The following is a 27,093-nucleotide window of genomic DNA, read 5'->3' on the forward strand; positions in this document are numbered from 1 at the left end:
TATATATATATATATATGTAATTCTAGATAACATAGATATGATTTACATTGAATAGATTACTTAAGAGTAAACAAATAAAACAATGTTTTATTTAAGAATAAAACTATTTTTAAAAAATAAGCTTTAAGGACAATTCCAAATGTTAAAAAATTTGCAATCCCTTTTTTTTATTATTATTTTTTTTTACATAATTTTAGATAACGAAGGGTAAATCTTTCAAAGCAAAAAATAAATTAACAAATTTGTAATTACAATTTTAAATATGACACACAGAAAAACAAAAAGAAACTAAATTTGACTTTTCAGTATTCATTACCACACGATTACAATAAACATTCCATTTTTTTCTAAGGAAACTTAAAATTAATCAGCTTCAGAAATTAAGGAGCTGCATCTCTATAATATAATCGTAGGGTTCGATTAATACGAAGGGGGGTTGACAGGAGAGAGAGAGTCCAAAAGCTATTTGTCAAGGCAAGTCTTCTGCCATGTCCCTTCAGTTGACAGGTTGACCTCAAAATTATTAGAATTCTTTGATTATTAAGAGTTTCATCCGTCCAATTATTGACAATTTAATGATTCTATACGACAGACAGTAAAAGATGGTCATGTGATTAATTAACTTTTTTCGTAATTTTTGATAATTGTGTATTTAAAACGAGCTTCATTAATCTCATTGAATCGAAAGGAAATGCAAATATTGATACAACTTCAGGCTTAATTGGCGTTTTCCTAAACATAGTATAAAAATAGTAATCAAAATAGCACGTTTTTAAACGATATAGAATAAATAGCGACAATTCTGACAAATATCATCAATATCCAAATACGAACTTTAATCGTTGTTGCTCTAAAAAGGTTGCAAATTCCGTTAGAAAATTTAAAACTAAACTTTTGAAAGAAATTACATTTTAAATCATGATTTAGAATCATTTAGAAGGTGAAGATCCGATCATTGGAGATAAAGCAATTCAGGGTGTTCCATTTTTTCTTCTTAATTTTGCGCACTATACTTTATTTCTTGGAGGATATAAAAAAAACTTCTATCACTTAAATCTGAAATATTTGATAATTTCTTAAATTAAATATTCACTGTCAAGAAGAGCATAGAGCAGGGGGTGGCCAAACTCCTTCATAGTCGAGCCATTTTTCAAAATTTGAAATCTTTAGCGAGCCGCAATTAAATGCGTATTTAAAAGGTATGCAAAAACGGTATTAAAAATTTTTTTCGACATAAATTATATTTATTGAGAGCATGTAAGTAAAAGTACAAAATATGTGTATTGAATTTAAATATCAAAAATTAAACACATTTATTTTAATTCTATTGATAATTCTTTAAAATTTGGTGAATAATTGGTGACAGCACTTCTCAGTAATTCTTTGAATTGCTGGTTTGTTAATACTGATCGGTGTTTGGATTTACCGAATTTTAAAGTGGAATAAAATGATTCACATAAGTACGTTGTTCCGAATATTGAAATAATTCGACAAGCAGCCTTTTTTAATTCAGGATACTTCGATTCTGGTACAAATTTCCAAAATTCAGTAATTGACTTCGACTTATATTTTAATTGTAAAGATTGATCTTCTTGCACCTCTAATAATTCTAATTCTTCAGATGCTTTTTGGGTCATAATTATACTGAAAATGGAAAAGTCACCTTGAATTGAACAACGTTGTCAGGGGTCTGTCCAGACATTTTGTGAAAGGTCCGTTTTTTGTAAAATTGTGAAAAAAATTACTCGTAATTTGTGAATATAAAATAAACGTTAAGTCACATTCTTTCAACCAGGTTCCGCTTTTGTGAATTTGTGCAAATAGGGTCCGTTATTGCAAAAAAACTTTTGCAAGGAGTTTTGAAATTGTAAAAACATACAAGATTATGCTCAACACTGTAAATATATAATTAAAAAAATTAAATTTTAAGAAATAAACAGCAATTGCAGCTACTAAATTAGCGATGCAACATATAAATATTTGGTATTTAGCCTGTACTGCTGAACGCAGAATATTCATTTCGGACGAATAAAGGAAGAAGCGTCTGCCGAAGACAAAATTTAGTTCCTTTACATCTGCCTTTCTTCCACCCCCCCCCTTCCTGAGAAGGGTTTATTCGATTAACAAAACAATAATGAAGATAAACAAATTTATGAAGGGCCCGATTAAAAGATAAATTATTTTGTGAAGGGTCCGTTTTTATGAAAAGATATTTTGTGAAGGGTCCGTTTTTTTGAAAAAATATTTTTTGAAGGGTCCGTTAACGGACCCAAATTTCTTCTAAACAGACCCCTGGTTGTACTTAGTCTTTCATATTTGTTCTCATTAATTTAAAAGACATTTTATAGAACGCTAAGGGAACGATGATAATTTTTTTAAAAAATATAATAGCACAAAAATGAAAAGGGAACTCGGCTACATTTATCGAGAGCCACAAATAATCCTTCAAGGAGCCGCAGGTTGGCCACCCCTGTCATAGAGTTTGAAGATTAAAAGAACTATTTCTTAAAAAGTGCTTAAAAATAACAAACTATCTCATGTAAAGATGAATAAAAATTTCTTAATAACCTCTCATACTTATCTAAGTAATCATTTTATTCAAAACCATTTTGAACATTGGTGTGAATAATGCTCTCCAGTTAAGTGTGTACGCGTTCTAAAAGTAGTGAAGTAGTAACTATATTTCGAAAGTAGTTTGTAGTTTTTTCGACCACTCGTTGTAGTCAAAACAAAGTACAATCATTCCAAGATTCTTAAGTTACATGATGCATGAATTAAACAGATTTTAAATTCTAATTTATTTTAATTTGAAGCATATTCCCAGACATCCTGAATAATTTATGTTAATTAATTAACATAACTTATTGTGTTCGCATTTTGCATCATATTTAAAATTCTTATAATACCAGAAATTGCAATCTAATGGAATTTACTAATTCGCAATACAATTTAATAAAGTGACACATTTAAAACACTAATTACTTTAATTTCGGGTCATTCAAAACAAAGTTTAGTTCCACAACCCTTTAACGCAGATGAGAGAACGCCGTCTCTTTTATATATTTTTTCTCATGCTCTAATTACGAGCAAAAATATTTTTTGGTATTTTTTAACTATAAAAAACAGCCTAATGGTTACTAAGAAAAATCTGTTTGATTATCGGAATTATATTTAAACTAAAATATAAAATCCAAATGAAGTAGTTAGAAATTTTTGTTTTTATTCATATTCAAAAATTTAAGTGCAAATTTGAAAAATAATCGTTTGGAAGTGAGACGTGTTTGGAGGAATTTACCTTGATAGCAGAATAAAACGTCGGGATTTCAAGCTGTGTTTCATAATCATATATTATTAAAATGCTAAATATAATATTTTTCACTTATTTTGACCTAAATTAATTCAAAATAATGAAAGAAGTATGAAAAGAATGTTAAATGAAAACTCTGCGTCAAAGGGATCATTCAGAATTTCTCGGCACGATCATTTATTAAAGACCAATAAATCAACACCCATAACATGATCGAAGATTAACTTTCAAGAACTATTTCGAATTTTATCAATGAAAGAATGTCAAACTTGACTACTACTAACGAAATCTGACATTGATGAGGATAAAGCGTGGACTTGGAACTATGTTATCAATTTAAATAAGAATCTTGACTCGACTAAATAAAGAAAGTTAAGCAATTCACAGCTAGCCCTAAACTTAATCGATAAAAATTATTTATTTTCGATGGAAATTTATCTTGATTTGATAAATTATTTTAGAAATAGTGGCAAAATGTTATCACAAAGTAACAAGTAACAGTGATTAAGTTTTGTTCTCTTCTCTTAGATTTATAGTTCTTATAAAATAAATCTATACATGTTCTTAAAAATTTCAGTACCAGCACTTTTTGTGGTTCATTATACTGATGCTGAACTACATCAGGATTTCAATATCGCAATGCATTTTCAGGACAAATTTATAGAAAACGATAAAAACATCGTGATCCTTTTTTCAACTAAAATAATCTACCTTATTTTTACATAGATCAATATTTTCTTTCAAATGAAATTTATCAATATGTACGTAAATAATCATATTCTAAAATTATCATAATCAATAATATTATCGTATGTCATAACTGAATCGATAAAGTGATTGATGTTTTCATATTCACTATTTATCGTAGTCGATATCTATTGTAAATTCGATATTTATCGTTTGACATAGTATTTACGATATATAATTGCAATATTTTTTTTTTTTTTTTTTTGAAATATTGCGACTAATAAAAGGCGTTAACTCAAACAGATGTCGTTTCTTTGTTATTATACGTCGATAGAAGTAGTACATATTTGTATTTCTAGATATATCTAGTAAATTTTTAGACTTATTTCTAGTAACTTTTTTGTTGATTAAGTGGCTTAACTTAAAATAAAAGATGCTAGCATATGTGAACGATATTGTGGTTGATTTAAACTTTAGATAGCCTGTTATAAAAAAAATATGTAACATAAGACTTCAGGATGGAAAATTTAATTAAAACGAAAAAGGATAAAGCTACATTTTATGTTTAAATTCAAAAATAATAATTTTTAAGTTTTTAGTCCTTAAACCCAACAATCATTCTTTAATTGCGCTGAATAAGATTTTCTCTTTATAGATTTTAAGTCCACTTGCGAAGACATCAAGTGCTTAACTTATTGGCGACATCAATAAGAGCTCTTTGTTTATAGTCCTTTGTTCTTTTAATCCAGCACTAATAAATTAATCATCTCCTTGCACTTTTTCTTTTATGCCCTAAAGCTTTGGAAACATTATGGCACTACTACTTTACAAACTAGGAAGTGAAGGTTGAGTGTAAAATTATTATTTTTCGCGAGAAAAAAAACCAGGAAGTTCTTAACACTTTTTATCACTGAAAAAATATATAAAAATCTAAAATTAATAATTCACCTGTTCTCTATAGAAGATTCAGTAACATTATTTAACAATTAATATACAATATCAGTTTAAAAAGTAATAATAATTTTATAACAGCAGTAAAAATGTATTTTAAATCATTAACCTCATTGTAGTTTTTTTTCCCCTCATTTTCCCCTTTTTTAAATGTTGAATTAAAAAAGCTAGCAGAGACACTTGTTATAGCGAATAAAATTATTAAAGATTTAATCGATATTGGATTAAACTTTAAAGTGCTTAGTATTTCAATATAATCATTGTTTTGAATATTTTTATTTTTACCTACATCGTTAAAAACATAACCGCTTATCGAAGTATAACAACATCATACGAATTTACTAATAACTAACAAGGATTCAAACTGACTAATTTTTTTAAAAAAACCTATTAAAGTATTTAACTGGGTCATATAAGCTGCAATTTTACAAAAGAATCAAATTTAAGTATAATCGTTGCAATCCTATTAAAACATCAAATTGGATCATGTGTGATGCAATTTTAATAAAGGAATTAATCTGAACCATATTTGTAGCAAGCAATCATATTAAATTAGGCCAGATGTAAATTAAAACTTATAAAGGGATGAAATCGAACAATAAGTTACGCAATTCTATCAAAATATCGAATGCTGTTATTTTTTAAAGGAATTAAATTTAAACTTATGCGCTGCAACCTTACTAAAGTATTCAGGTAAGCTACATAAGTTGTAATCATATAAAAGTATCAAATTAAATCAAGTATAAAATTATAAACACTGATACTTTTTATTTTCAACAAACTGTTACTTTTTTATATTAACATTTTGCGCCATTTTCATAATTAGTATAAAGGGCTTAAGATGGATGGGACTTAAGATGGGCAAAACTTAACCTTGCAATCCTAAACAACTGTAACACACCAGCAAAAGTTAATTAGCATATTATTTGCCTAAACCATTATTTCATTTGACGATTGTCTTCAAAACATAAACCTTAAGACAATAGAAAAGTAAAAACCATATCTAAACTTAGAAGGCACGTGTGAACATTTCCAGACAAGTGCATGCAAATTGTGAACCAATAAAGAAGAAAACGCCAGACAATATAAAAAGATCCAGACATAAACAATTTAGTTTAAAAGAGAGAGCATTTTCATTCTTTCACTAAACGCAGTTTAAAAACTTAACTGTAGCATTGAAATTTAGCGCAAATCCAACTATAGCCTCTGGTTCTTTATTATCCTTTCAAATAACTTCGAAAAAGAACAAAACGCATGCCTAAGAAGATGGCTTACATCCTTCAGGCCCTATGTACGGGTCTCTGGAATATTCCTTTGGAAGTTTTTATCCCCACGGCCTGTTTGACGATCGACCGAGCACAAAAAGCAGAAAATTATTACCTACCCAGTCTAAATTGCAGAGTCGCGCGAGTTAACTGTACCCGTCGATAGGTCCCTGAGTTTGCCGAACCGTGATATCAAAACTAAAGCTTTGTGTGCTTTTTTTTCTTTTCCTTTTTTTTTTTTGCCTATTTCAATTTTGTCTCCTATCGAATGTATCTAGTAGAAAAGTTTTTTTGAAACAACTCTATGTATCTAAACGGAAGTTGTGGAGATTGAAAATAAAATGTTTTCTACTTGCATAGATAATGGATTCCAGCTTCAGTTGACAAATTTAAATGATGATATTCGACGATTCAGGAAATTTTAGTCTTTGTATTGATGAGATGATTTCGTAATGATTTAAGAAATCAGTATTTTTCATTTTTTTCAATGATGAAGCTTGATAATACAGTGAAACCTCCAGGAAAAACCTCCTCTGTTTGCGACTACTTATGGGAGGCACGGGACTTTATCCATACACATTGTGTTGAAGAAAACCTACCTCAGCGACCGGGCAAACCTCTGTACCAGAAAAAGTGGTCAAATAATGCGGAAAAGTTCAAATAAGGAAACGTGAAAAAATATCAAAACCATAGCTACCAACATGGATCGAGAAAAAAAATCCAGGAGATTTAACGAAATAATATTAATTTCATGATAATTGTTGCATAATGTACTAAATATTTTACACAGAGTCATTTTAGGAATTTTTATAGTCATCAAAATAGAAAAACTGCTACATTTTCCAGTTATGATTGACAAAAAACATTCTTGAAATGTTACGTATTATGTTTACTCATAATTTCGAATATTAATAGGCATTTAATTCATAAAAGTTCTGGAATCTTTATTCTTGTTGAGTTCTGAATAAACTGAACATTTTAGAAGGGAAAAAGTTTTAAACTAATTTTCTATGAATGGGGGTTCGCTTCATTATGTATATCAGTAATACTTATTTAAATATTCAAGCAATAACCTGTTCAAAAATTCTATTTCAGTAGGGATTTTTTTAGGAAACTTATTCAATTTTAGAGAATTTTTTAAAATGTACAAAAACTAGGAGAATTTTAAATTAAAACAGCAGACCAGGAGAAACTAGTACAATCTAGTAGTCTACTGGAAAATCCAGTGGAGTTGGCAGCTATGCAAATCAAAAAATATTAACGAAACAAAAATGATTCAAATGTAACCAAATTTTTTGTGAGTGGCTCTTATTTAGAGAGCTCTTTTTGACAATCTATGAAAAGAGATCGACAAGCTCATGTTGCAATCAGAGAACACTGAAGACGATGCTATCCTTGATTCATTTTTAAGAGTCTAAAGTTAAATTAGAAAAGAAAAATTATTTTTGAAAAATTAAATATCTCAAACAAACAAACCTCTTCTCACTTTTTAATGCTAGCTTTTTATGATATAAAATTAAAGGCAAACTCAAACAAAAAAAACATAATTGTTTATTTATTTAATTAAAATAGTTCCATCAATCATAATTTGCATATTTGTTTTTACAAGCAATTATATACGTAAAGGTCATTTTCATTAACGCTAAATTGTATTCATCGATCTAGTTTTCATGATCGATCTTGTTTTCATGGCTTTTCCGCACCCAGAAAATGACGCAGAGAAAAATTAAAATAGCTTACGAAAATTCATGTATCTTCGATAACATTTTGAAGTAAATGAAGGTAACCACTTCGTAACTTTACATCAAAGTATCAAATAATTAAAAGAAATCTCACACTTAAAACTGACAGTGGCTTCCTACGTTGAGATAAATATAAACGAAGAAAAACTTAAGATATTTAATTCCAAGCGCTATTAACCACGCAAAATTAGTGTTAGAGTTGACTTTCTATTGAATATAAAAAATTCTTTAGAATAAAATTTTAAACAAATAATTCTTCAGTAATTTTAAACTAATTGGAAGGATTTTTTTTAATTTATATTTATTTGAATATCTTTAAAACAATAAAAAATCCAGATTAAAAAAATTCTTTTTCTAAAAATAAAAAAAGTATATTTATAAAAATAAAAAAAAGTCTATTTTTAAACTGTTCGAGTGGAATTTAAAAAAAAAAAAATGGAAAAGAAAACCAGGCATGAATTTTGAAACCTTAAACATCAAATATAATAAATATTTTTCTTCATTATAACCTGGCTTGTTAATGATGGTGATGCAAATGTAATCAATTGATTTTCCATCAAATCCAGAAACCGGAAGTTATATTGTCTCAATGTCCCGGGAAGTTACAAATCTTCCTAAACAAGGAATAAATGAAAATAATCATAAATAAGTTGACTACTTCCAAAGGGTCATTATCTCATTAGAATGAACTGACGAGCAGCTTCCTATTGCTTAATGGGACTCAATGAAAAATTTTCATCAGGAGCGTTTTTTTGTTTATCTGTCTCTTCACAATAATGTGATACACGAGATATAACTGGACTTTCATAATTTGATGATTTATTAATTTATTTTGGTTTCTAAAGAAAATAATAAATCAGTTTTAAACTTCGAGACAGAAAATTATATTATGAGCATATTTTATGGCATTGAATAATCAATAATATAGATTTTAAAAAATTTATTTATTCAATTTCGTATTTCATGAAAGAATAGATAGCTAAGAAAGCTATAGTTATAGAAAGATTCTTTGCTTAGATAGCTAAGTACATGATTTCATTAAGACCCAGAAAACGAAAAATTTTTGCTAATGATCGGTGAAATATACTAAATATATGTACATTTAAATCACAAGTGTTTATTTATTTACTTTAGAAAAAAAACTATTATGAAACTTTTCCTTTTAATTGTCTGATCTCCTTTTAATGCAAAATTTTTACGCCATCCAACCATGGTGTCAGTATAAATTGGAACTAGACAATAAATTTTCTCGTGAACCTGAAGCTCAAATAGGGACTTGAACTCTCAACCGTCGTTTAAAAATATCTGCGAAAATTAATGATGTCATCAAGTTAACCGTAGAACGTATTATATAGGACTGATTATGAGTTGTTGCAAATTAAGTTAGACAAAAGAAAAAGGAAAATATATGTAGGTATATTTTCCCCTTTTTTAGGGAAAAACGGTGTAGGGGAGATGAGAGTGTTACATTTTAGCTCGTTAAAAAATTTAACTTTACAAATAAACAGTCTAAACTTACTAAAATACTAATTACTTATTCAAAAATATACATATATATGAGCATTTTATGTTGAGCAGAGATATCAAGCAGGAGATGTGTGTGTGTTTTTGTAATTATTCAACAATAAAAACATTTAAGGTCAGTAAAAAACATAATAAACTGAGCATCTGACCACTTTAAGGTATCTATATTCATAACATTAGTTTCACTGGCATAAATCCAGTCATTTTTTATTCAAAAAATATAAAGTCACACAAATTTGTCAAATTTTAATAACGGTTAAAAAAATATCCAAAATTTGCCTAAAATTTTATAATTTTTAAAAATACCTAAAATTTTCAAGTTCAACATAAAAATAAAAAATTCTGATAAATATTGATATTTTAAATGAATTTACTTATCACTATAAAATGTACAGTCTTCCAAGGAATAAGCTAATAATAAGAATAATAATTATTCTCATAATATAGAATGGGGAGAAAAAAAATATTCAAATTAGACCATTCCCCTCCTATACTTAATCACATAATATAATTTGAATTCTTTCATCACTAGAATTGATAATATATATAAAAGCAGCTGTTTATTGATGTTTTTATATTTTCCTTCTGCACTTGCTGCTATTTCCGCAACAAGTGGTTTCATTCCAAAAAGCATCTGCTGCCTTCAGATGCACAGGATGTTGGGTGTCCTTACCAGCACGTGCAACGGACGACCTTGCGAATCCCCACTTTCCATATTTACCACCTTTCCTTCAAATTTGAACGCCAAAAGAAATAAATTCCAATGTATAAAAGGCAACACGTGTTTGAGATCTATGTGAACAGGTGAAAAATAAATCAGCGTTATTTACAAACATTGATGAGTTTGTGTTTTTTTACTTAAGGCATCTAGATGTTGAAGAAATTTGACAAACATGATGCGTTTGTAAGGTTTCTTGTATTTGTATTTAAACCATACACAGTCTGCAAGACTTCGCATTTGGCTTACTAAAATATCACTGGAGATATCTAACACGATTTTTGACCAAAACTGACCGCTTTCATTAAACAAAATAGATTTAAGATGTGCCAATTCTTGGTTCAGGTATTACTAACAAATGAACTAAAATGGTTTACATAAAAATTGTTTCATCAAATAGGTACATAATTTATACTGTTAGTTTAAAAAAATATATGCATTTCTAATGCGTTAAGTTTTGGAAACGTAATTAACGAATTTTTAAACGTTCTAATTCAACTAAGCTTGAACAATTGTTTTCAGTTGATTTTTAAACATAAATTAGAGTGAATCAACTTCAACTTGTAAATTAACTAGCACCACCAGAACTAAACTTGAACCTATTTTTAATTTTATGATATCTCTTTTAGATTTCTATGTAAAAACTGCTGTTTATTTTCAAATTTAAAGTAAAAATCTTCAGAAGCAGATCGACAACTGTCTTCGCAGTTTTAAATGCAAGGGAAAGTTTAAAAATGATTAAAAAAATTTTCAACAATTAAATTATCTCTTACAACGGTATTAGAATTCATATAAATTTTAGTCACTTTTCAAATATGAAAAACACTTATTAATAATATAAAAATGTATTAAAATAAGTGATCAAATAAGAGTTTTAAATATTTTTAAATGACAAAATACTTAAAAAAAGTGAATAAACAAAAATATATGTTACTTATAGGCTTGAAATTTTTGAAGATTATGTAGAATTTATACGTTAACAAAATTAAGTTTTATAGACGTTTATTTATTTTTTGCCGTTTAATATATTTTGTTTACAAGAATCATGTCAGGTATGAGAGTTAAAAAATATTAAAACAAAATTTTGATCCTAAATTGACGAAAAAATTTCAAACAAGCTTCGTTTATAAACACAGTTTTGCAACATCTTTTAACTTTACTCGTGGTTTGTTTATTAAAGTAACACAGACATAGCACGAGCTAAATACTAATACAAAATACGGGACTAGAATAATAATAGTCAAAACCTGTACTAGCAATCTAATAGATTACTTTTTTACATTTACCATATAGTATGCTAGTTTTAAATTAAATGTAAACACTGAAAATTGTCAACAAAGTAGTCGAAACTTAAAACTACAACTTCTCAATTACAATTTAAACATTTTGTCAACAATAAACTAAGCTTGATTAAAGAAACACTAGATCAGGGGTGGCGAACCTTTATACACCAACGTGCCATTTTCTCTAAAAAATTGCTTAGTGAGGTAGGTCATAGACGTGCCGTCAAATAATTTTGACTTCGTGATTATTGGGAAAATACTATCAACTCAAAACTCTTTACTTACATTGAAAAAAAAAAACATTTTGCAATGTCTCAGTTTGTTATACACGTAATTCAACTTAAAGTAACATCAGTGTGACTTCTGTTGTTGCAGATTAGATGACCAATAACTTATAATAGGTTGTAAGATGTTAGTTTAAGCAGGATTGTTGATTTTCTTTGCTCGTTATTTATTGCTAACTTGTTTTTTACGGTTATTAATTGTTTTTTTAGTATTAATTTTTTTATTAATAATTGTTTATTATTTTGTTTCTTTTTTGTTAATTTTAATATAATTGTTACATATGCTTGATAGCGTAATAACATTTGTGTAATAACAATTCATAGTGTAACAACAATTGTGATGGGTGGAGTGCCCAAAATATTGTGTCGCGTGCCATAAATGGCACGCGTGCCATTGGTTCGCCATCCCTGCACTAGATCATTACACTTTGAATTGCTTAATCAACCCTAAAGATTCCAAAAAAAAAAAACAATAAAAATTATATATATATAATTACGATCTCAAAACAGGAAGACTTTAAAATGAGATTAGTTCGGAAGCAAAACTAGTATAAAGGAAAATTTTTAGAGAAATTAAGCAATTGAATTTTAAAACAAATTTCATTCATAAGCAAAGCACTTAAATAAGAATTTTAATAACCTTTAGTAGTAGTATCTTAATAACCTTAGTAAGATTTTTAGTAAGAATTTTAATAACCTTTGTACGGAAACAGAGCATTTATCAAATAATAATTTTAAATTATAAATATAATTTCCTAAAAATCGCGAAATACTTCGAAAAAGTGAACAAATAAATAAATCACTCACCTCTTAAAGGCTGCACTTGAAGGAAGGCAGCCGCCAAGACGGTCAATTGTATCAGCCAGCCTAGTTGATAAAACCGCCAAGGCATCCTCGCTCCTCAACAAAATCTTAATCCCAGAAATTGATCACATCGATATATCCAATTTGTAATCCACAGATTGACTCACACTCACAAAGACACACATAAAAATCCTAAATATTCACGTTTAAAATCTCACAATCCAAGCTATTTTTTGTTAGAAAAGGGACCTGTTGCCTTTTCAACTTGTTGCTCGTTTTCCATGCACACAACCACTTTCCTCGATTCCAGCCTGTTTTGAGAACAACATTAGACAGTTCTTGCTCACGGCTCGTTGAGATGGAATAGGGGGGAAAGAGAGGTGAATTAACAGGGTTGCTGCGATTCCAGAATGGGATGGTTTTTCAAGTTCTGGGGAGATATGAGATATGTCGCCAAAAGTGTGATTTTGGCTAGGTTGGATTTTGATGAGAAAAATGGATACGGTCTAGATTTCGCCAATGTTTACCAGATATAAATAAGGATGCTTGGAAAGATATGAAAATAAGCGTTGGTTATTTGAGCATTGGTTAGAATCTTGTTTAAAAGAGAAAAAATAGCTTGCATTCATTACAAATATTGAAGGCAAAAAAATAGTGCATTATAATTTAGTTTACTATTGCATAAAAAATAATAAAACATCCAAAACTCTCAAATTGTATCATTTTTATTATCACATTTTAACGTCTTTTTATCACTTGCTTTCAAATAGCGCTTGTTAAGTTATATGAATTTTAGTTAATTAAGAACTACACTTGTAGTTAAAAATTGCACATGTAGTTAAAAATTGTTTAAAATTTCACTTGGTTTAAAAGAACTATTTAATTTAAACTGATTTCGAAAAGGATATGGAGTTAATATTAAGTTATAATTTAAGTTATAATTTCATATTAAGTTATAATTTAATATAGCGGTCAGTGGATTAAAATTATATTGTCTGTGGAGAGAAATTAAATTATTGCGTACCTTAAAAATATTTGAAAGCCTAATTCTAATTAAATATTGAGAAAGATTTTCTAAAATTAGCAAGAAAAATAGGTAGAAGTTAATCATTCAAAAATATGTTTAATTACAGAATACTTCATATGAATTATCGGTGAATAAAATAGGAATTTAACTATAGAAAATTTGGAATTTATAGAGAGTTTTTTTTTTCTTTATATAATTAATTCCTGTATTCATATAATGTTAATTCGGGCGTTAATTATTATTATTTTTCAAGCGTTATAAAATTTAAGCCCTAAAAATATTATTTAACTAAAATCTACTTAAATAAGTTTCAGTGGATTTGATTTTCTAAGAAAGATGATTGAATATTAAAAATCATGAATCATTTTTGTAATGGAGCTTAGAATATCACGTATTTTTTACAAGATGTTTTACCAGCATTTTTGAAACTGTAAGTACAGTAATAAATAAATAAAAATATAAAATAAAATTTAAGAAAAATACAACATGAATAATTTTTGAGCGAACGATAGGATTTAAACTTGTTAGTCACAATATTTTCTGCTGTTCTAATAAATTCGATTTTATTACAGTCTGAGTTTTGATGTAAAGGATGATTGTAATGATTGGAAAAGAATGGAAATGGATAAGCATGCAACTTTTTAATAATGGATGCATTTGCACAATACATTGATTCAAGTTAGCTTTAACCAAAGAAAAATAATAATAAATAAATCTATTTTTGCGTTGATTATTTTTATTTTATATTGAAAATTTTTACTTTGCTGAATAGGTATTTATAATAAAATTTCTTCTAACCCTGACATTAATCTTCGCGTTTTGCAATAAATTTACATAGTAAACAAGTAAATTCTTGTCAACAGCTTTTAGGTAGATTGTAAGATGTGCACCCATAATTATTTACGTTTCAAAGGTCGAACCTATGTTTCTAATTCGACGTATGAACTCAAGATTAGACTGTAAATTCTTTTGAAAGCAAATCCTAAATCCAATTAAACAGAAAATAAATTAGGCAGATTAAAGGAAATTCACATCCTGAGTCTTTTTATTTTTCCTTCTTCTTTTTTTAAAAAAGAAATTCATGGTTAACAAAGTTTATTTCAAAGCAGAATAGAAAATAATAAGAAAATAAGTTAGTAAATAAAGAAAGTAAGAATTTAAAAGAATAAGTAAAATAAGAATCTAAAAGTAAAAAAAAAGTAAGAATGGAAAGTAAAACGAAATGTTAGTATCGAAAAGAATAAGAAAAACAAGAATTGAAAAAGATAAAATAAATAAAGAAAGAAAGAAGAAGAATCGAAAAGAAAAAGAAGTATTAAAATCGAAAAGAATAAGAAAAATAAGCAACTAAACAAGAAAAGTGAGAATTTAAAAGAATGAAAAAAGTAATAATCTAAAAGAATAAAAAAAAAGTAAGAATCGGAAAGAAAAAGAAAAGTAATCGAGAAAAGTAAGAATTTCAAAAAATAAGTAAAATGAGAATCTAAAAGAATAAAATTAAGTTAAAAACTATAAGGAAAATACAAAGATAAAGCGTATTTTTATTACCCCACTTATGGAAAGAAATAAGATGTGAAATGGAATTATGGAAAAGTTTGTCAAGACACAATTCTGTTGGTCAGATATAGACCAATGATCATATTTCAAAATTATAACTTTTATATTAATTAAAATTAGTTATGGATGAATTTTTTATCAAATTAAAATAGAGTTTAAATTAAAACCATGATTTTATGTTAATTCGTGGGTTCCTTTCACATCGTTGAAAGTTGTACAATGGAAGTGAGATGCTCTACAGGGTGTTCCGTTAACACTGTCCTTAATATATATTTTATAATCCTTGTCAAAAATTAAGTCAAGACTGTTGTACATTAAGGGACGAAAATTAATGTTTGAATGAGGAAGAAAGAAAATGCTTTCAAAATCTGTCGAATCACCAGTGAAAAAGGCGGATACAAAAATAATAATAATAACTAAATTTGATTTTCTGATGAAGCATAGAGAAATTTATAATATTCGCATTTAAACTTCCCTCCATTTCCTTCTCAGATCAAATAGGTTTTCTTTGATGTTTACAGGTCGCCTTCCTTGGTAGTTATTCATTTCAATGGTAGATTTAAATTATGTCTTTGCTTTCCTTGTCGAAATAAAAATTTGCAACTTCCTTACTACTTATAATTTTGACTTCATTTTTGCCAAGCATTTTAAATTATACTTTAAGAATGGTAATTATAGAGTAGCCTGTCTATTCTGCATGTAGATCGACTAATTATTTACGAATAATCTCATTTATATAAACAGGCAAACGGAAAGCTGTTTAACACTAGAAAGTCTGAAATACCTATTTTGCCCAAAAGCAGTCAAAATGACTGCATTGTGAAAGAATAACTAATGTATAAAGAAATTTGTTTAAAATTAATTTTTAATATTTTTTATATATAACAAGTTATTAGTAAATATCAACAAAAAAAAGTTATATGTTGTACGGAAAGTCACAAAATTCTAAGAAATTGTGTCCTCATTGTTTTTCGAATTGAAATTAAAAAGCAGTCAAAATTACTTCCTTGGGCAATCTAGGGTTAAATGAGAATAACTATATGAGACAATACGTATGAGAATAGAGCTGTTTAAATGAAAGTATGCATGAGAATAGATCTCTTTAAATGAGAATATGTATGTGAGTAGAGCTATTTAAATTATAAAGTAGAATGTCTATTTTGCATGTCTATCGACTAAATATTTTCAAATAGTCTCATTTCTATTCAAAGGCAAATGAAAAGTTGTTTAAATGAGCATGAACCGTTTAAATATGTTTCAGTTGATGGTAAATTGCGAAAATAATTATTAATAAAGCTTACACTTATAGTGCCCAATACCCAAAATCTTCCCTTTGGAAAATAATGAAATGAAAAATAAAATAAAGGAATGAAAATAAATAAATATGGATGGTGGCAATTCCATTTGGATAGAAGAAAAATATTAAAACTCACCATACTAAAATTATTAATTGTAATAGTTAAAATGATAAACGCTGTAGAAGTGATTACTGAAGCGTTCTGCAGGATTTAAAAATTAAGATTAGAGAACTGAAAAAAAAGCAGTAAAACTTACAATTTAACTTTCACATTTTAATGAACTTGTTTCGACATTTTCCATCAAAAAGATAACAAAATCATAGGAAAATATTTAATGATCACCTGAAAAGTTTTGCTTGTCAAAATAAGGTACTTATTTCAAAATATTTAATTGTTTATAAACAAAAGTACCAAACACATCATTACAACTACACGCCATAGTGCTCTTTTGATGACGATCCATTGTCACAGTGAATTCTTGCCAGTTATCGTAATTAAAAAAGAAAAAAGAGAGAGAAATTATTTAATTTTGCCCAAAAAATAATTTGTTTGACCTTTTATTGTCCTCCTGTTAGTCAGTTGTTGAAATAACATGAGAAATATGTCACGCTAGCAGCCGAATCAGTTTTTAATATGCAATTAAAACAAGCGAATTTCGATTTTAAACGCAATTATGCGATGAAAATAATTTATTTTCGAAATTTCTATTTTTTTTTTTAAATCAAAAAATATTACTCACGTGGTCATTAGGAGAATTAACGCAGCTATTATCAATATCTTATTTTTTCAAAGACGATGAAATACTAACTCTTTGCTGAAGGTTTAGCTGTAATTCATATATAAAAAAATAATGATAAAAATATTAATAATAAATAAAATTAAACTAATTATAAAAATACAGTAAAAAAATTTTAATATTTGATATTACTTTTTTTATCGTTGCATTTGAGCAAAGAAAAATTTTATTTAGTTTTTTTTTTCTTTAAAAAAAAACTGAGTATTTTAAAATAAAACATCGAAAAAAATTAAAACCAAGTTTAAAAATATAGTCCCAACAAATGGGCTAATTTCTGACAAAATTATTTTTCAATGGTATTCATCACTGTGCATAGATTGAATACTTAAATTTTAACACAATAAGATTTATATATTAGCTATAGATAGATTTATATTTTAAATCTTAAATTTATGTTTTTGATTGGAATAAATCAAAACCATTAAATACCTTATAACTGAATAATATTACCTTATAACTGAATTTGTATCAGATTCAGTTATAAAGTATGACATACCTTATAACTAATTAATATTATACTTTAAAAAAATACATTTTGTTCTGTCTCTCTGTTTATGTATAAAAAATATGTCTAAATTAAACCAATGGAAAAAAAATAAAACTTATGTTTTAGATTATAGTCTCTATGAATGCTTAAGTGTTGGAAGTATGTCCACAAATCTTTTCAGTTATAGTTCTTAAATTTTCGAGAAAAAATTTAAAATTTTCAAAATTGTTCCAATCTTGTTCAACCTCCCCTTTATTAATTATATGTCATAATTCTATCATTATTAGAAGGAACTATTACCTTTTTACCAAAGACAACCTTTTTCTTAAGATTTAAAATAGAATTTCTTCTTTTAAAAAATAATTAATATCTATATTTTTAAATTCTATGGATGAACATAAATGTATGGAATGTATTTATCAGTTTTTTTTAATAAAATTGATTTTGAATTTTTCCAGAAAAAAAAAAAAAAAGCTTAGGACTTTCAAAAGTGGGCCAAGATAATCATATTCCAATCCCTTTATGACTTATATTTTTTGAACTTTATTAAAAAAATTATTGTTATGTTATTATTATTTAACTAAATTAGAAAAGAAAACTATAAAATTTCAAATATTTATCAGTTTGTCTCACTCTGTGTGTCCAATATGACTAACATAATTTTGCATGAAATATAATTTTTTTAACCATAAAAATTTCGTATTAGTTAGAAATCCCTTATCGGCTTGTTTTTCTAAAAGAATTTGCATAAGATAATAAAGAATTAACTCTCTTTAGTCGAGAAAACAAAATTATTTGTCACTGTTTTGTTGATTTTGTTTCATGTGATTTAAAACCAAACTTTACACTAATCATCAATGATAAAACTCCAAATCATTTCCTTAGTATAGTCAAATAAGTCTCCCGTCACCATCATGTTATTATTTTTTTTTTCAAGAAATGCTCAAAATACTATTTTGAAACTTCAAAAGTTCTGAGTTTGTACGATTTTTCATGCTTAAGTCAATGAAGTTTTTTAATCAAATAATAGACTAATCCGGTACCCATTGGCGTCCAATTTTTGAGGGAGACGAAATTAAAACAAGCAGTTTCATTAGCTCTCAGAATTCCTTCTAGGAAATAGGAAAAAGATGAGAAAAAATGTTTTCCTTTTTAAATCAATGCAAAAAGATTTTTTTATAGTTTTTTTTTTTATTTATTTATTTATTTATTTATTTATTTTTTTTTTTTGGATTTCTTAGTTTTATCTTAATTAAATTTAAATCGATTAGGGCTTCCTTTTACTTGTGTGAGACATTAGACGGGGGATCTTTTGAGGTTTCAAATTATTGAAGGAGTCATAAACACACAACCTTTTACGTCAATTCTTTTACGAAGTTACTAAATTTTGGGAAAAATAAATACTATATTACAGAAAATATACATTCTCTTTGCTACATTATATTGTATTTCAAACCAATGTAATTCAGAATTTTATTTTTTTTAAAAAAAAGGATAAAATATTGTATGTACTTCCTTAACCAATAAATTACAATAGAAAGGTAAACAATATTAAATTGGCCAGCAAATTCACCTGAATTGACCATGACAAATCGAATAAATCATTAATAAAATTCTCCCACACTTAAAAACCATAAATTCCCACACTTTACGCTAAAATTAGCTCTGTTCACTAGCAAAATACAGCTGAAAAAACACGTGCCTTATATGTGACGTGCAACTTTCAATAATTTTCACGGTTCTTGGAGAGCAAACAGTTAACTTTTTTGAAGCATCCAAGAATTATTCGACATGTTCCAACGGGCTAGGCAGGTGCTTCACAACATCCCTGGAAAAAGGATTCCTGCAGTAGAATTCGTCGAGGATTCGATGAGATTTGTCGTAAATGTTATAATTTACTTAATACCCTGTATCACGCAATATTTCCAGATGAAATGGCAGTGGCTGTTTTGTGTTAGGATAATTCGAACCTTTCGGATGTTCTTAATCGTTTGGGTTGGAACTATGTTGCAACATGCGATGGAATTCACAAGAGAGTTTTAGTAATTAGACTTTGAGAAAATATAGTTTCTCACATTTCGAAAAATGCTTCAAAATACTTCATACATATAATACATACAACTAAATATGCGGATATAGAAGTGGCGAGGCAGAGAGGGGCGAAAGGGGCGACGACCCAAAGGGGGCATCCAGTACACGTCTAAGAACGCTAAAACAACAGATCTATTATTATTATTATTTGATAAATACTTGGCTTAAAAAAAATATTTTATGAAGAATAGAAATACAATTTTAAAATAAAGTTAATAAGGAATTTATAGGTAATTTCATTATATATATTTTTTGCACATAACAAAAAACGCTAAAATTATTTTGATAGGAAAAGAATAATTTCCGAAATAATTACCATGAATTAAATTACTGTGAATATTAATTACCATGAATATTAATTACCATGAAATAATTTCCGAATAGATTGTTTTTTAAAAATGAATTTAAAATACGAATTAAGATTTTTGAGAATATATATCGTATCATTGTTTTTTGTTGTTGTTGTCTAAATTAAATTGCTTTCCCCTCTACTGATTACATTATCACACTCGTCTTTTCAGAGACTCGAGGCGCGTAGATTCAAACCAAGGAGTTTGTCTTAAGCATGAATCTACACTCCTTTGCAAATCTCTGCTTTTTAAGGTAAATTCCTTTACCGCAAAAAAAGAGAAAAAGAATTACCCATTTAGATTGGGAAAATTAAAATACAATGCTTCGAAACTTTCATTTCACTGTTGGAGATTTTTAAACGTCTTGAACCATAACATCGTTCAAATTTGCTAAAATTTTAGCTTGGCGCCAATTTTAATAGTTAAATTTGAATGCACGATACCTTGGTACGATACCAGATTAGCCGATACATGGTTTAAATTAATGCCTTATTATTAAGGCTGAAGAAAATTGGAATATAATGGTTGAATGCTGATTTTTATGAGAATGTATTCACACAGAGCTCCGTTCAAAGTTGTACAATTACTGTTAGTTTTATCCGGAACTTAAATATTTACTCTTTCAAAGACTCATATAACTTTTAAATAGCACAAATACTATTTAATACTTACTGTGTTCGTCTTAAGATTCTGTTTTACACTTGGTGTGTTTTTGTTCTTTTTTTTAAAGATTCTATTTTACACTTGATGCTATCCCCGCGGCAGAATAGTGGCGACACGGCGTCATTGTCGCAGACCATTACATAGTTCCTGCATAAAGATTTTTTATTTAGGAAGCAAAGAAATTAGGGTTTTTCATCTGTAGAACTTTTAAAAATATTTTTTTTCCACAGAACTTTTTTCCCCTTTCTGCAGAATTATATTCAAAAAATACTTTTCTTTCATATCGGAGGTGGAAAATCTTTGCTTACTGTTTTTTAATTTTATCGAACTCCTGATGCTATTTTCAAGATTTTATCTTAAAATTGATGCTATTTCCAAGACTTTATTTTATTTTTAATATGCTATGATCTTGATTTAACCTTACACTACTTGATGAGCTACACTTGATGTGCTCTTTTTAAGCTTTTATTTTACATTTTATTTGCTATTTTTAAGATTTCATCTTACTGTTGATTCGATTTTAAAACTTTTATCTTACAGTTGCTGCTATTTTTTTTATAAAAAAAACTTAATTTATTTAATTATTTATATTAGAAAAGAAAGGGCAAAAAGTAAAATAAATAGAAAACTTCTTTTATTTGTAGACATGGAAAAATATTGCAAAACTGATAGTCTATAGGCAACATAATCGAAATCTATGTCTATTTTTTTTTATTATTATTATTTCTTTATTTTAGACAAAACAAATATTTTTTCTCGTTAACTGAATAGATGATGCATTCTTTGCACTTTGTAACGTTTAAAGATGTTATTTTTTCCCGGAGTTTAAACAAAACAATAATAATAATAATAAATTAAAAAAACCGCAGCCTCTTTCCTTGATTTTCAAACTATAAAGCATTATAAGAAGCATTTGTGCATGACGAATATCTCTTGAATTTTCCACTTGAACAAGCTCATTTTACATGACATAAAAAATAGTTATTTTAGACTGTTGCTAAAGCTGTGCATTTTAGTTATTTATAATACACATTTCTTTTCTTTTTTTCTTTTTTAAAAAAGAGTAACTGGTTAGTTTATTTTGATTTTAGTTAAAGCAGTCGAGACTGTTTTCTTAACGATAAGTAGAAAATGATAAGTAAACAGTTCCAGAGAGTTAGATGATTTTTTTTTTCGAATGAAAATTTTTTTCTCTTTGTGTGATCGTAGGAATTTGGTATTAAATTCCTACGATCTTGGTATTAAATTCAATACTCTTCAGTACTCAAGAGTATTGAATTGTGATGGTTATTTGGTACGCAAAGCTTAAAAGTATTGTGCTGCAATGGGGATTTGGTTGTCAAAGTTAAAAAAGTATTCTACGTTAACATTTGCATAGTAATCTTTATTATTTATAAAAATTTTAAAATGTTTGCCGAAAAGGCATAATATTTTTTTAGAAAGATAATGAATTAAGTGAAACATTCATGATCGATCATTTATTCAATTTGTTCATTTTCTTAACTCCATCCCATGGTAATAACCTCTCACAGTTAGCCTGACCGCAAAGGGACTCTAACCCATAATCCGTCTATCACTGAGGATATTTTTACGTCAGCACTGTGGTCGGTGCGAGCCGGGTGCGGAATTCGAATCGATCAGCTATGGCTGGGATTCGAGCCCGGTTCTCCTCATTTTAAGACTACCGCTCTATCTCCATAGCCACCACGGCTCAATAAGTCACATTTAAAGTTTTCGGATTTTTCTCAATGTCAGAATAAAGAGCTGTGTCTCAAGGCATCGCTGAGTCTCAAGGTTTGTCTCCCTAGGGCAGGGATGGCGAACCAATGGCACGCGTGCCATTTATGGCACTCGACGCAATATTTTGGGCATGCCACGATCACAATTATTATTGCACTATGAATTCTCATTACACAAATGTTCTTACACATAAAGCATATGTAACAATTAAATTAAAATTCACAAAAAACAAACGAAATAATAAACAATTATTAGTAAAAAAATTAACAATTAATGCTAAAAAACAATTAATAACAATAAAAAACAAGCAAACCACAAATAACTAGCAAGAGAAATTAACAGTCCTGCTTAAACTAACATCTTACAACCTAATATATGTTATTTGTCATCTAATCCGCAACAACAGAAGTCACACTGGATGTTACTTTTTGTTGAATTACGCGTTATAACTGAGACATTGCACAATGTATATTTTTTTTCAATGTAAATAAAGAGTTTTGAGTTGATAGTATTTAGTATTATTATTTTCCCAATAATCACGAAGTCAAAATTATTTGACGGCACGTCTATGATCTCATTAAAATTTTTTTTAGAAAAAATGGCACGTTGGCGTATAAAGGTTCGCCACCTCTGCCCTAGGGTGATCGCTTAATCGCTGAAATCGAGGTGAGTCAGGTTCGAATTCCAGCGATGACTGGTTCATGCGAATTCTACTCCCTGCTTGCACCAACCACAGTGCTGACATAAAATACCCCCAGTGGTAGACGAATCTTGGGTTAAAATCCCCGTACCATTGGGCTAACCGTGGGAGGTTTTCGTGATTTTTCCTCTCCATGCTAAACAAATGCGGGTTAGTTTCATCAAAAATCCTCCGCGGAAACTAGTTCATCTCAATACTTGATCCAAAATCCCCCTTATCTTATGGGTTAGGTTCAAAATTACGCGACTTCGGAGTTGAACATTGAAAATCGTAAACTCAAAATTGGATGAAATGTCAGAATAAATGGAGGTTTCTACGTGGATGTCAGTATGAATATCAGAATCTTTCTGTAAAATTCCTAAATTGCAATATAATATATAAATGCTTTGTGAACTCCAAGCCATTTTAATTCTTATAAGGTTCTTTATACGCACGAGGTTCTTAATATGATCTAAAAATAGGGTCCATTAAGATGAATTATATTTCAATGTCACATCAATTCCTTAAAATTAAAAGAAACGCGTAAAATAATACTAACTTTGATTACTGACATTGTGTTCACCAGAAAGTCAACCAAATTATGAAACATTCCATGAATCGTTGTTCCTACAAAATTGTTCCACTGGTGGAAATGGCGAAATAATGTCCCTACCACTATGAATGACATTCTCAGGTGAATTGGATAGGGGGGAAAAACTATATGCTCTGTTCACAACTTCCATTTTTAAAAGGAATCGTATTCATAAATAATCTATTAGGCAAGTGAAAAATGAAGTTTTTCCTTGACCCTTTAAAAAATTGACTTCTTTCTCTTGGGACTACAATGTAAAAATTGCTCATTACACAGCATGGTCATTTCTGACTGGACAGAAATGAAAGACTGGACATTGGTCTGATAAATGAGACTCTAGATGAGGGGATGAATTTTGACAGAACATGACGAATGGGAAAATGTATTGTTGAATACTTTTGTTTGCCAGGTAGTTGAGAAATCTACAATAGCCACTTCTTCCCAGAAGCTTTCTTTCCTTCTTAGTTTCCTAGGCTAGTGCAACCCTTCTCTATGCCTATAACAATTTTTATCCACATCTTTAAAGGCTTCTTTAAATACCAGATGGACATACGTAGAGTGATGTAGATCCTAAATTATTAATGACCTTACAACCACAACCCTTTTACCCGCTGAGAAGACCACCCACCATATTAAGTAGCATGTTCTTTTTAAATAAGTTAGGGAAGGTGTTATTGCTGCCATTGAAGAAATATACTGCTTTCTCCGCAAAAATTGCTATAATTTCAAAACATATTTAGAATATTAACTATTATCTACAAGGATATATTCTCAGAAAAATCAATCCAAATTTGAATAATAACATTGGTACTCTGAATCACACAGTGCAAATCCAATTTGCAACAGCCTTAACAGGATTTAAAATTGAGTAAAGTTTCTACTCAAGTTGTTATAATTTTAAAACGTTTTTGAAATTATAACAAGGAAAAATTAATTCAACGATATTCAATACTCAGATAACGATACTCAATACTTAATTCAATGCCGAGATAAATTAGTTCAACGATAAACAAAAAGTATCGATACTTTGAATCATAATGCTGAGCAAATTTGCAACAGCCTTAATAGGATTTAAAATTGAGTCAAGTTTCGACTCAAGTTGTTATAATTTTAAAGCATGTTAAAAATGATAACTATTAAGTACAAGGATATATACTCAGAAAAATTAATTCAACGCTAAAAAAGTGTCGGTACTCTGAATCATAATGCAGAGCAAATTTGCAACAGCCTTAATAGGATTTAAAATTGAGTCAAGTTTCGACTCAAGTTGTTATAATTTTAAAGCATGTTAAAAATGATAACTATTAAGTACAAGGATATATACTCAGAAAAATTAATTCAACGCTAAACAAAAAGTGTCGGTACTCTGAATCATAATGCAGAACAAAAATGAAACAGCCTTAATAGGATTTCAAATTGAGTAAAGTTTCTACTCAAGTTGTTATAATTTTAAAGAATGTTTAAGATGATAACTATTAAGTTCAAGGATATAAATACTCAGAAAAATTAATTCAATGGTAAACAAAAAGTATCGGTACTCTGAATCATAATGCAGGGCAAATTTGCAACCACCTTAATAGCATTTAAAATTGAGTCAAGTTTCCTTTTCAGTTGCTTTAATTTTTAAACATGTTTAAAACATTAACTATTAAGTGCAAGGATATGTACTCAGAAAAATCAATTCAACGTTGAACCGTAATATCGGTACTCTGAACCATAATACGGTGCGAATTTGCAGCAGCCATTATAGGATTTAAAATTGAGTCAAGTTTCTACTCAAGTTGTTATAATTTTAAAGCATGTTAAAAATGATAACTATTAAGTACAAGGATATATACTCAGAAAAATTAATTCAACGCTAAACAAAAAGTATCGGTACTCTGAATCATAAATCATAATGCAGGACAAATTTGCAACCACCTTAATAGCATTTAAAATTGAGTCAAGTTTCCTTTTCAGTTGCTTTAATTTTTAAACATGTTTAAAACATTAACTATTAAGTGCAAGGATATGTACTCAGAAAAATCAATTCAACGTTGAACCGTAATATCGATACTCTGAACCATAATACGGTGCGAATTTGCAGCAGCCTTAATAGGATTCAAAATCGAGTCAAGTTTTCATTCAAGTTGAACCATAGTATAGAGTAATCAAGTACGACAATGTGGTTTAATTTAGCTGCATATTATGATTTCAGAAAATTTATATCATATAATGGTTCAAAACTATCAAAAATCTCAAAAATAGTATTAATATCGAGTAAAGTTTATACTACTTGCCCAATGCAAATTTTAGTTCGAGATAAATTCTCATGTAAAATCTTACGACTACCCACACCCAGCCTCCGAGAGACATTTTTATAAAAATCAAAATACCAAAAAAATAAAAAAAAAATAAGTAAATAAATAAAAATTTGTGAACATGCGTAAACAGAAAGTTAAGAATTAAATGTTTCGAAATTTATTCATCTGTGCAAAATACGACTTCTTTCACGACAATAAATCAATGCTGAAGTAATTTGCAAACAAAGTTTTGATCGATTGCTAGCACACGTTTAAGACACTGAACTGGTTAATCGAAGCAATTAACCTCACCCGTTGTACTTCCAGAGTTGAACAACAATCACATCGAACCCCATTTAGTTTCAATTACATGCACAACTTTCTTCCTCGTTAACCCCTGTCGTTTCACCCCGCATTTGAAGGGATACGAGACAAAAACATTTTAAAAATCCGGATTTTGGGGTCGAGGGCTTTTCCCACGGAAAACTCCCGATATCGAACGCGTGTCGGACACGCGCTCTCTCCACAACTCCCACGCCCCTGAATGCCGGACGCGAACAATACGGTTCGGACGCGACAATTGAAACCGCAAGGGATTCATGCAAATCGGGATGTCCCTTTTACAATACTTTTAATCTCTTTTTGACTCTTTGTTGCGAAATTGTTCAACTGTAAATGTTTGAACCCAATCCATCAATGAAGAGGCATAACTGCGTGGGAAATGCTGAACACTTTTTTACTTTTTGGTGGAAGTTACCTTATCTGTTGTTGTACTTGCGCGATCATGCATAGGATCGAGGTTGATGGTTGGAGTGTTTTTAAAAAGTTAAGCTTTTGCTGAACTTTCTGATTTAAACGGTGGTTCCCGTGCAAATTTTGTTATCTTTGGAGGTAATACCGCACGACACCAATATGCTCGGATCCTGTTATAATATTAACGGCATTGAATCGTTTTATGGGAAAAA

At 28.6% G+C, this 27,093-nt stretch overlaps 1 protein-coding gene across 1 annotated transcript in view; it reads right to left on the reverse strand.

The window, feature by feature from the left end:
• LOC107442769 (neurogenic locus Notch protein) overlaps positions 1 to 12,980 on the reverse strand; it is a 128,288-nt gene extending 115,308 nt beyond the window's left edge. The window contains exon 1 of the mRNA XM_016056409.4: positions 12,570 to 12,980. Within this exon, the coding sequence (XP_015911895.1) occupies positions 12,570 to 12,654 (85 nt within the window). The 5' untranslated portion in view covers positions 12,655 to 12,980. The remainder of the gene's footprint in view (positions 1 to 12,569) is intronic.
• Between the last annotated feature and the right edge of the window lie 14,113 nt (positions 12,981 to 27,093).

This window comes from Parasteatoda tepidariorum, chromosome 8 (assembly GCF_043381705.1).
Source record: "Parasteatoda tepidariorum isolate YZ-2023 chromosome 8, CAS_Ptep_4.0, whole genome shotgun sequence".
Lineage (NCBI taxonomy): Eukaryota > Metazoa > Arthropoda > Arachnida > Araneae > Theridiidae > Parasteatoda > Parasteatoda tepidariorum.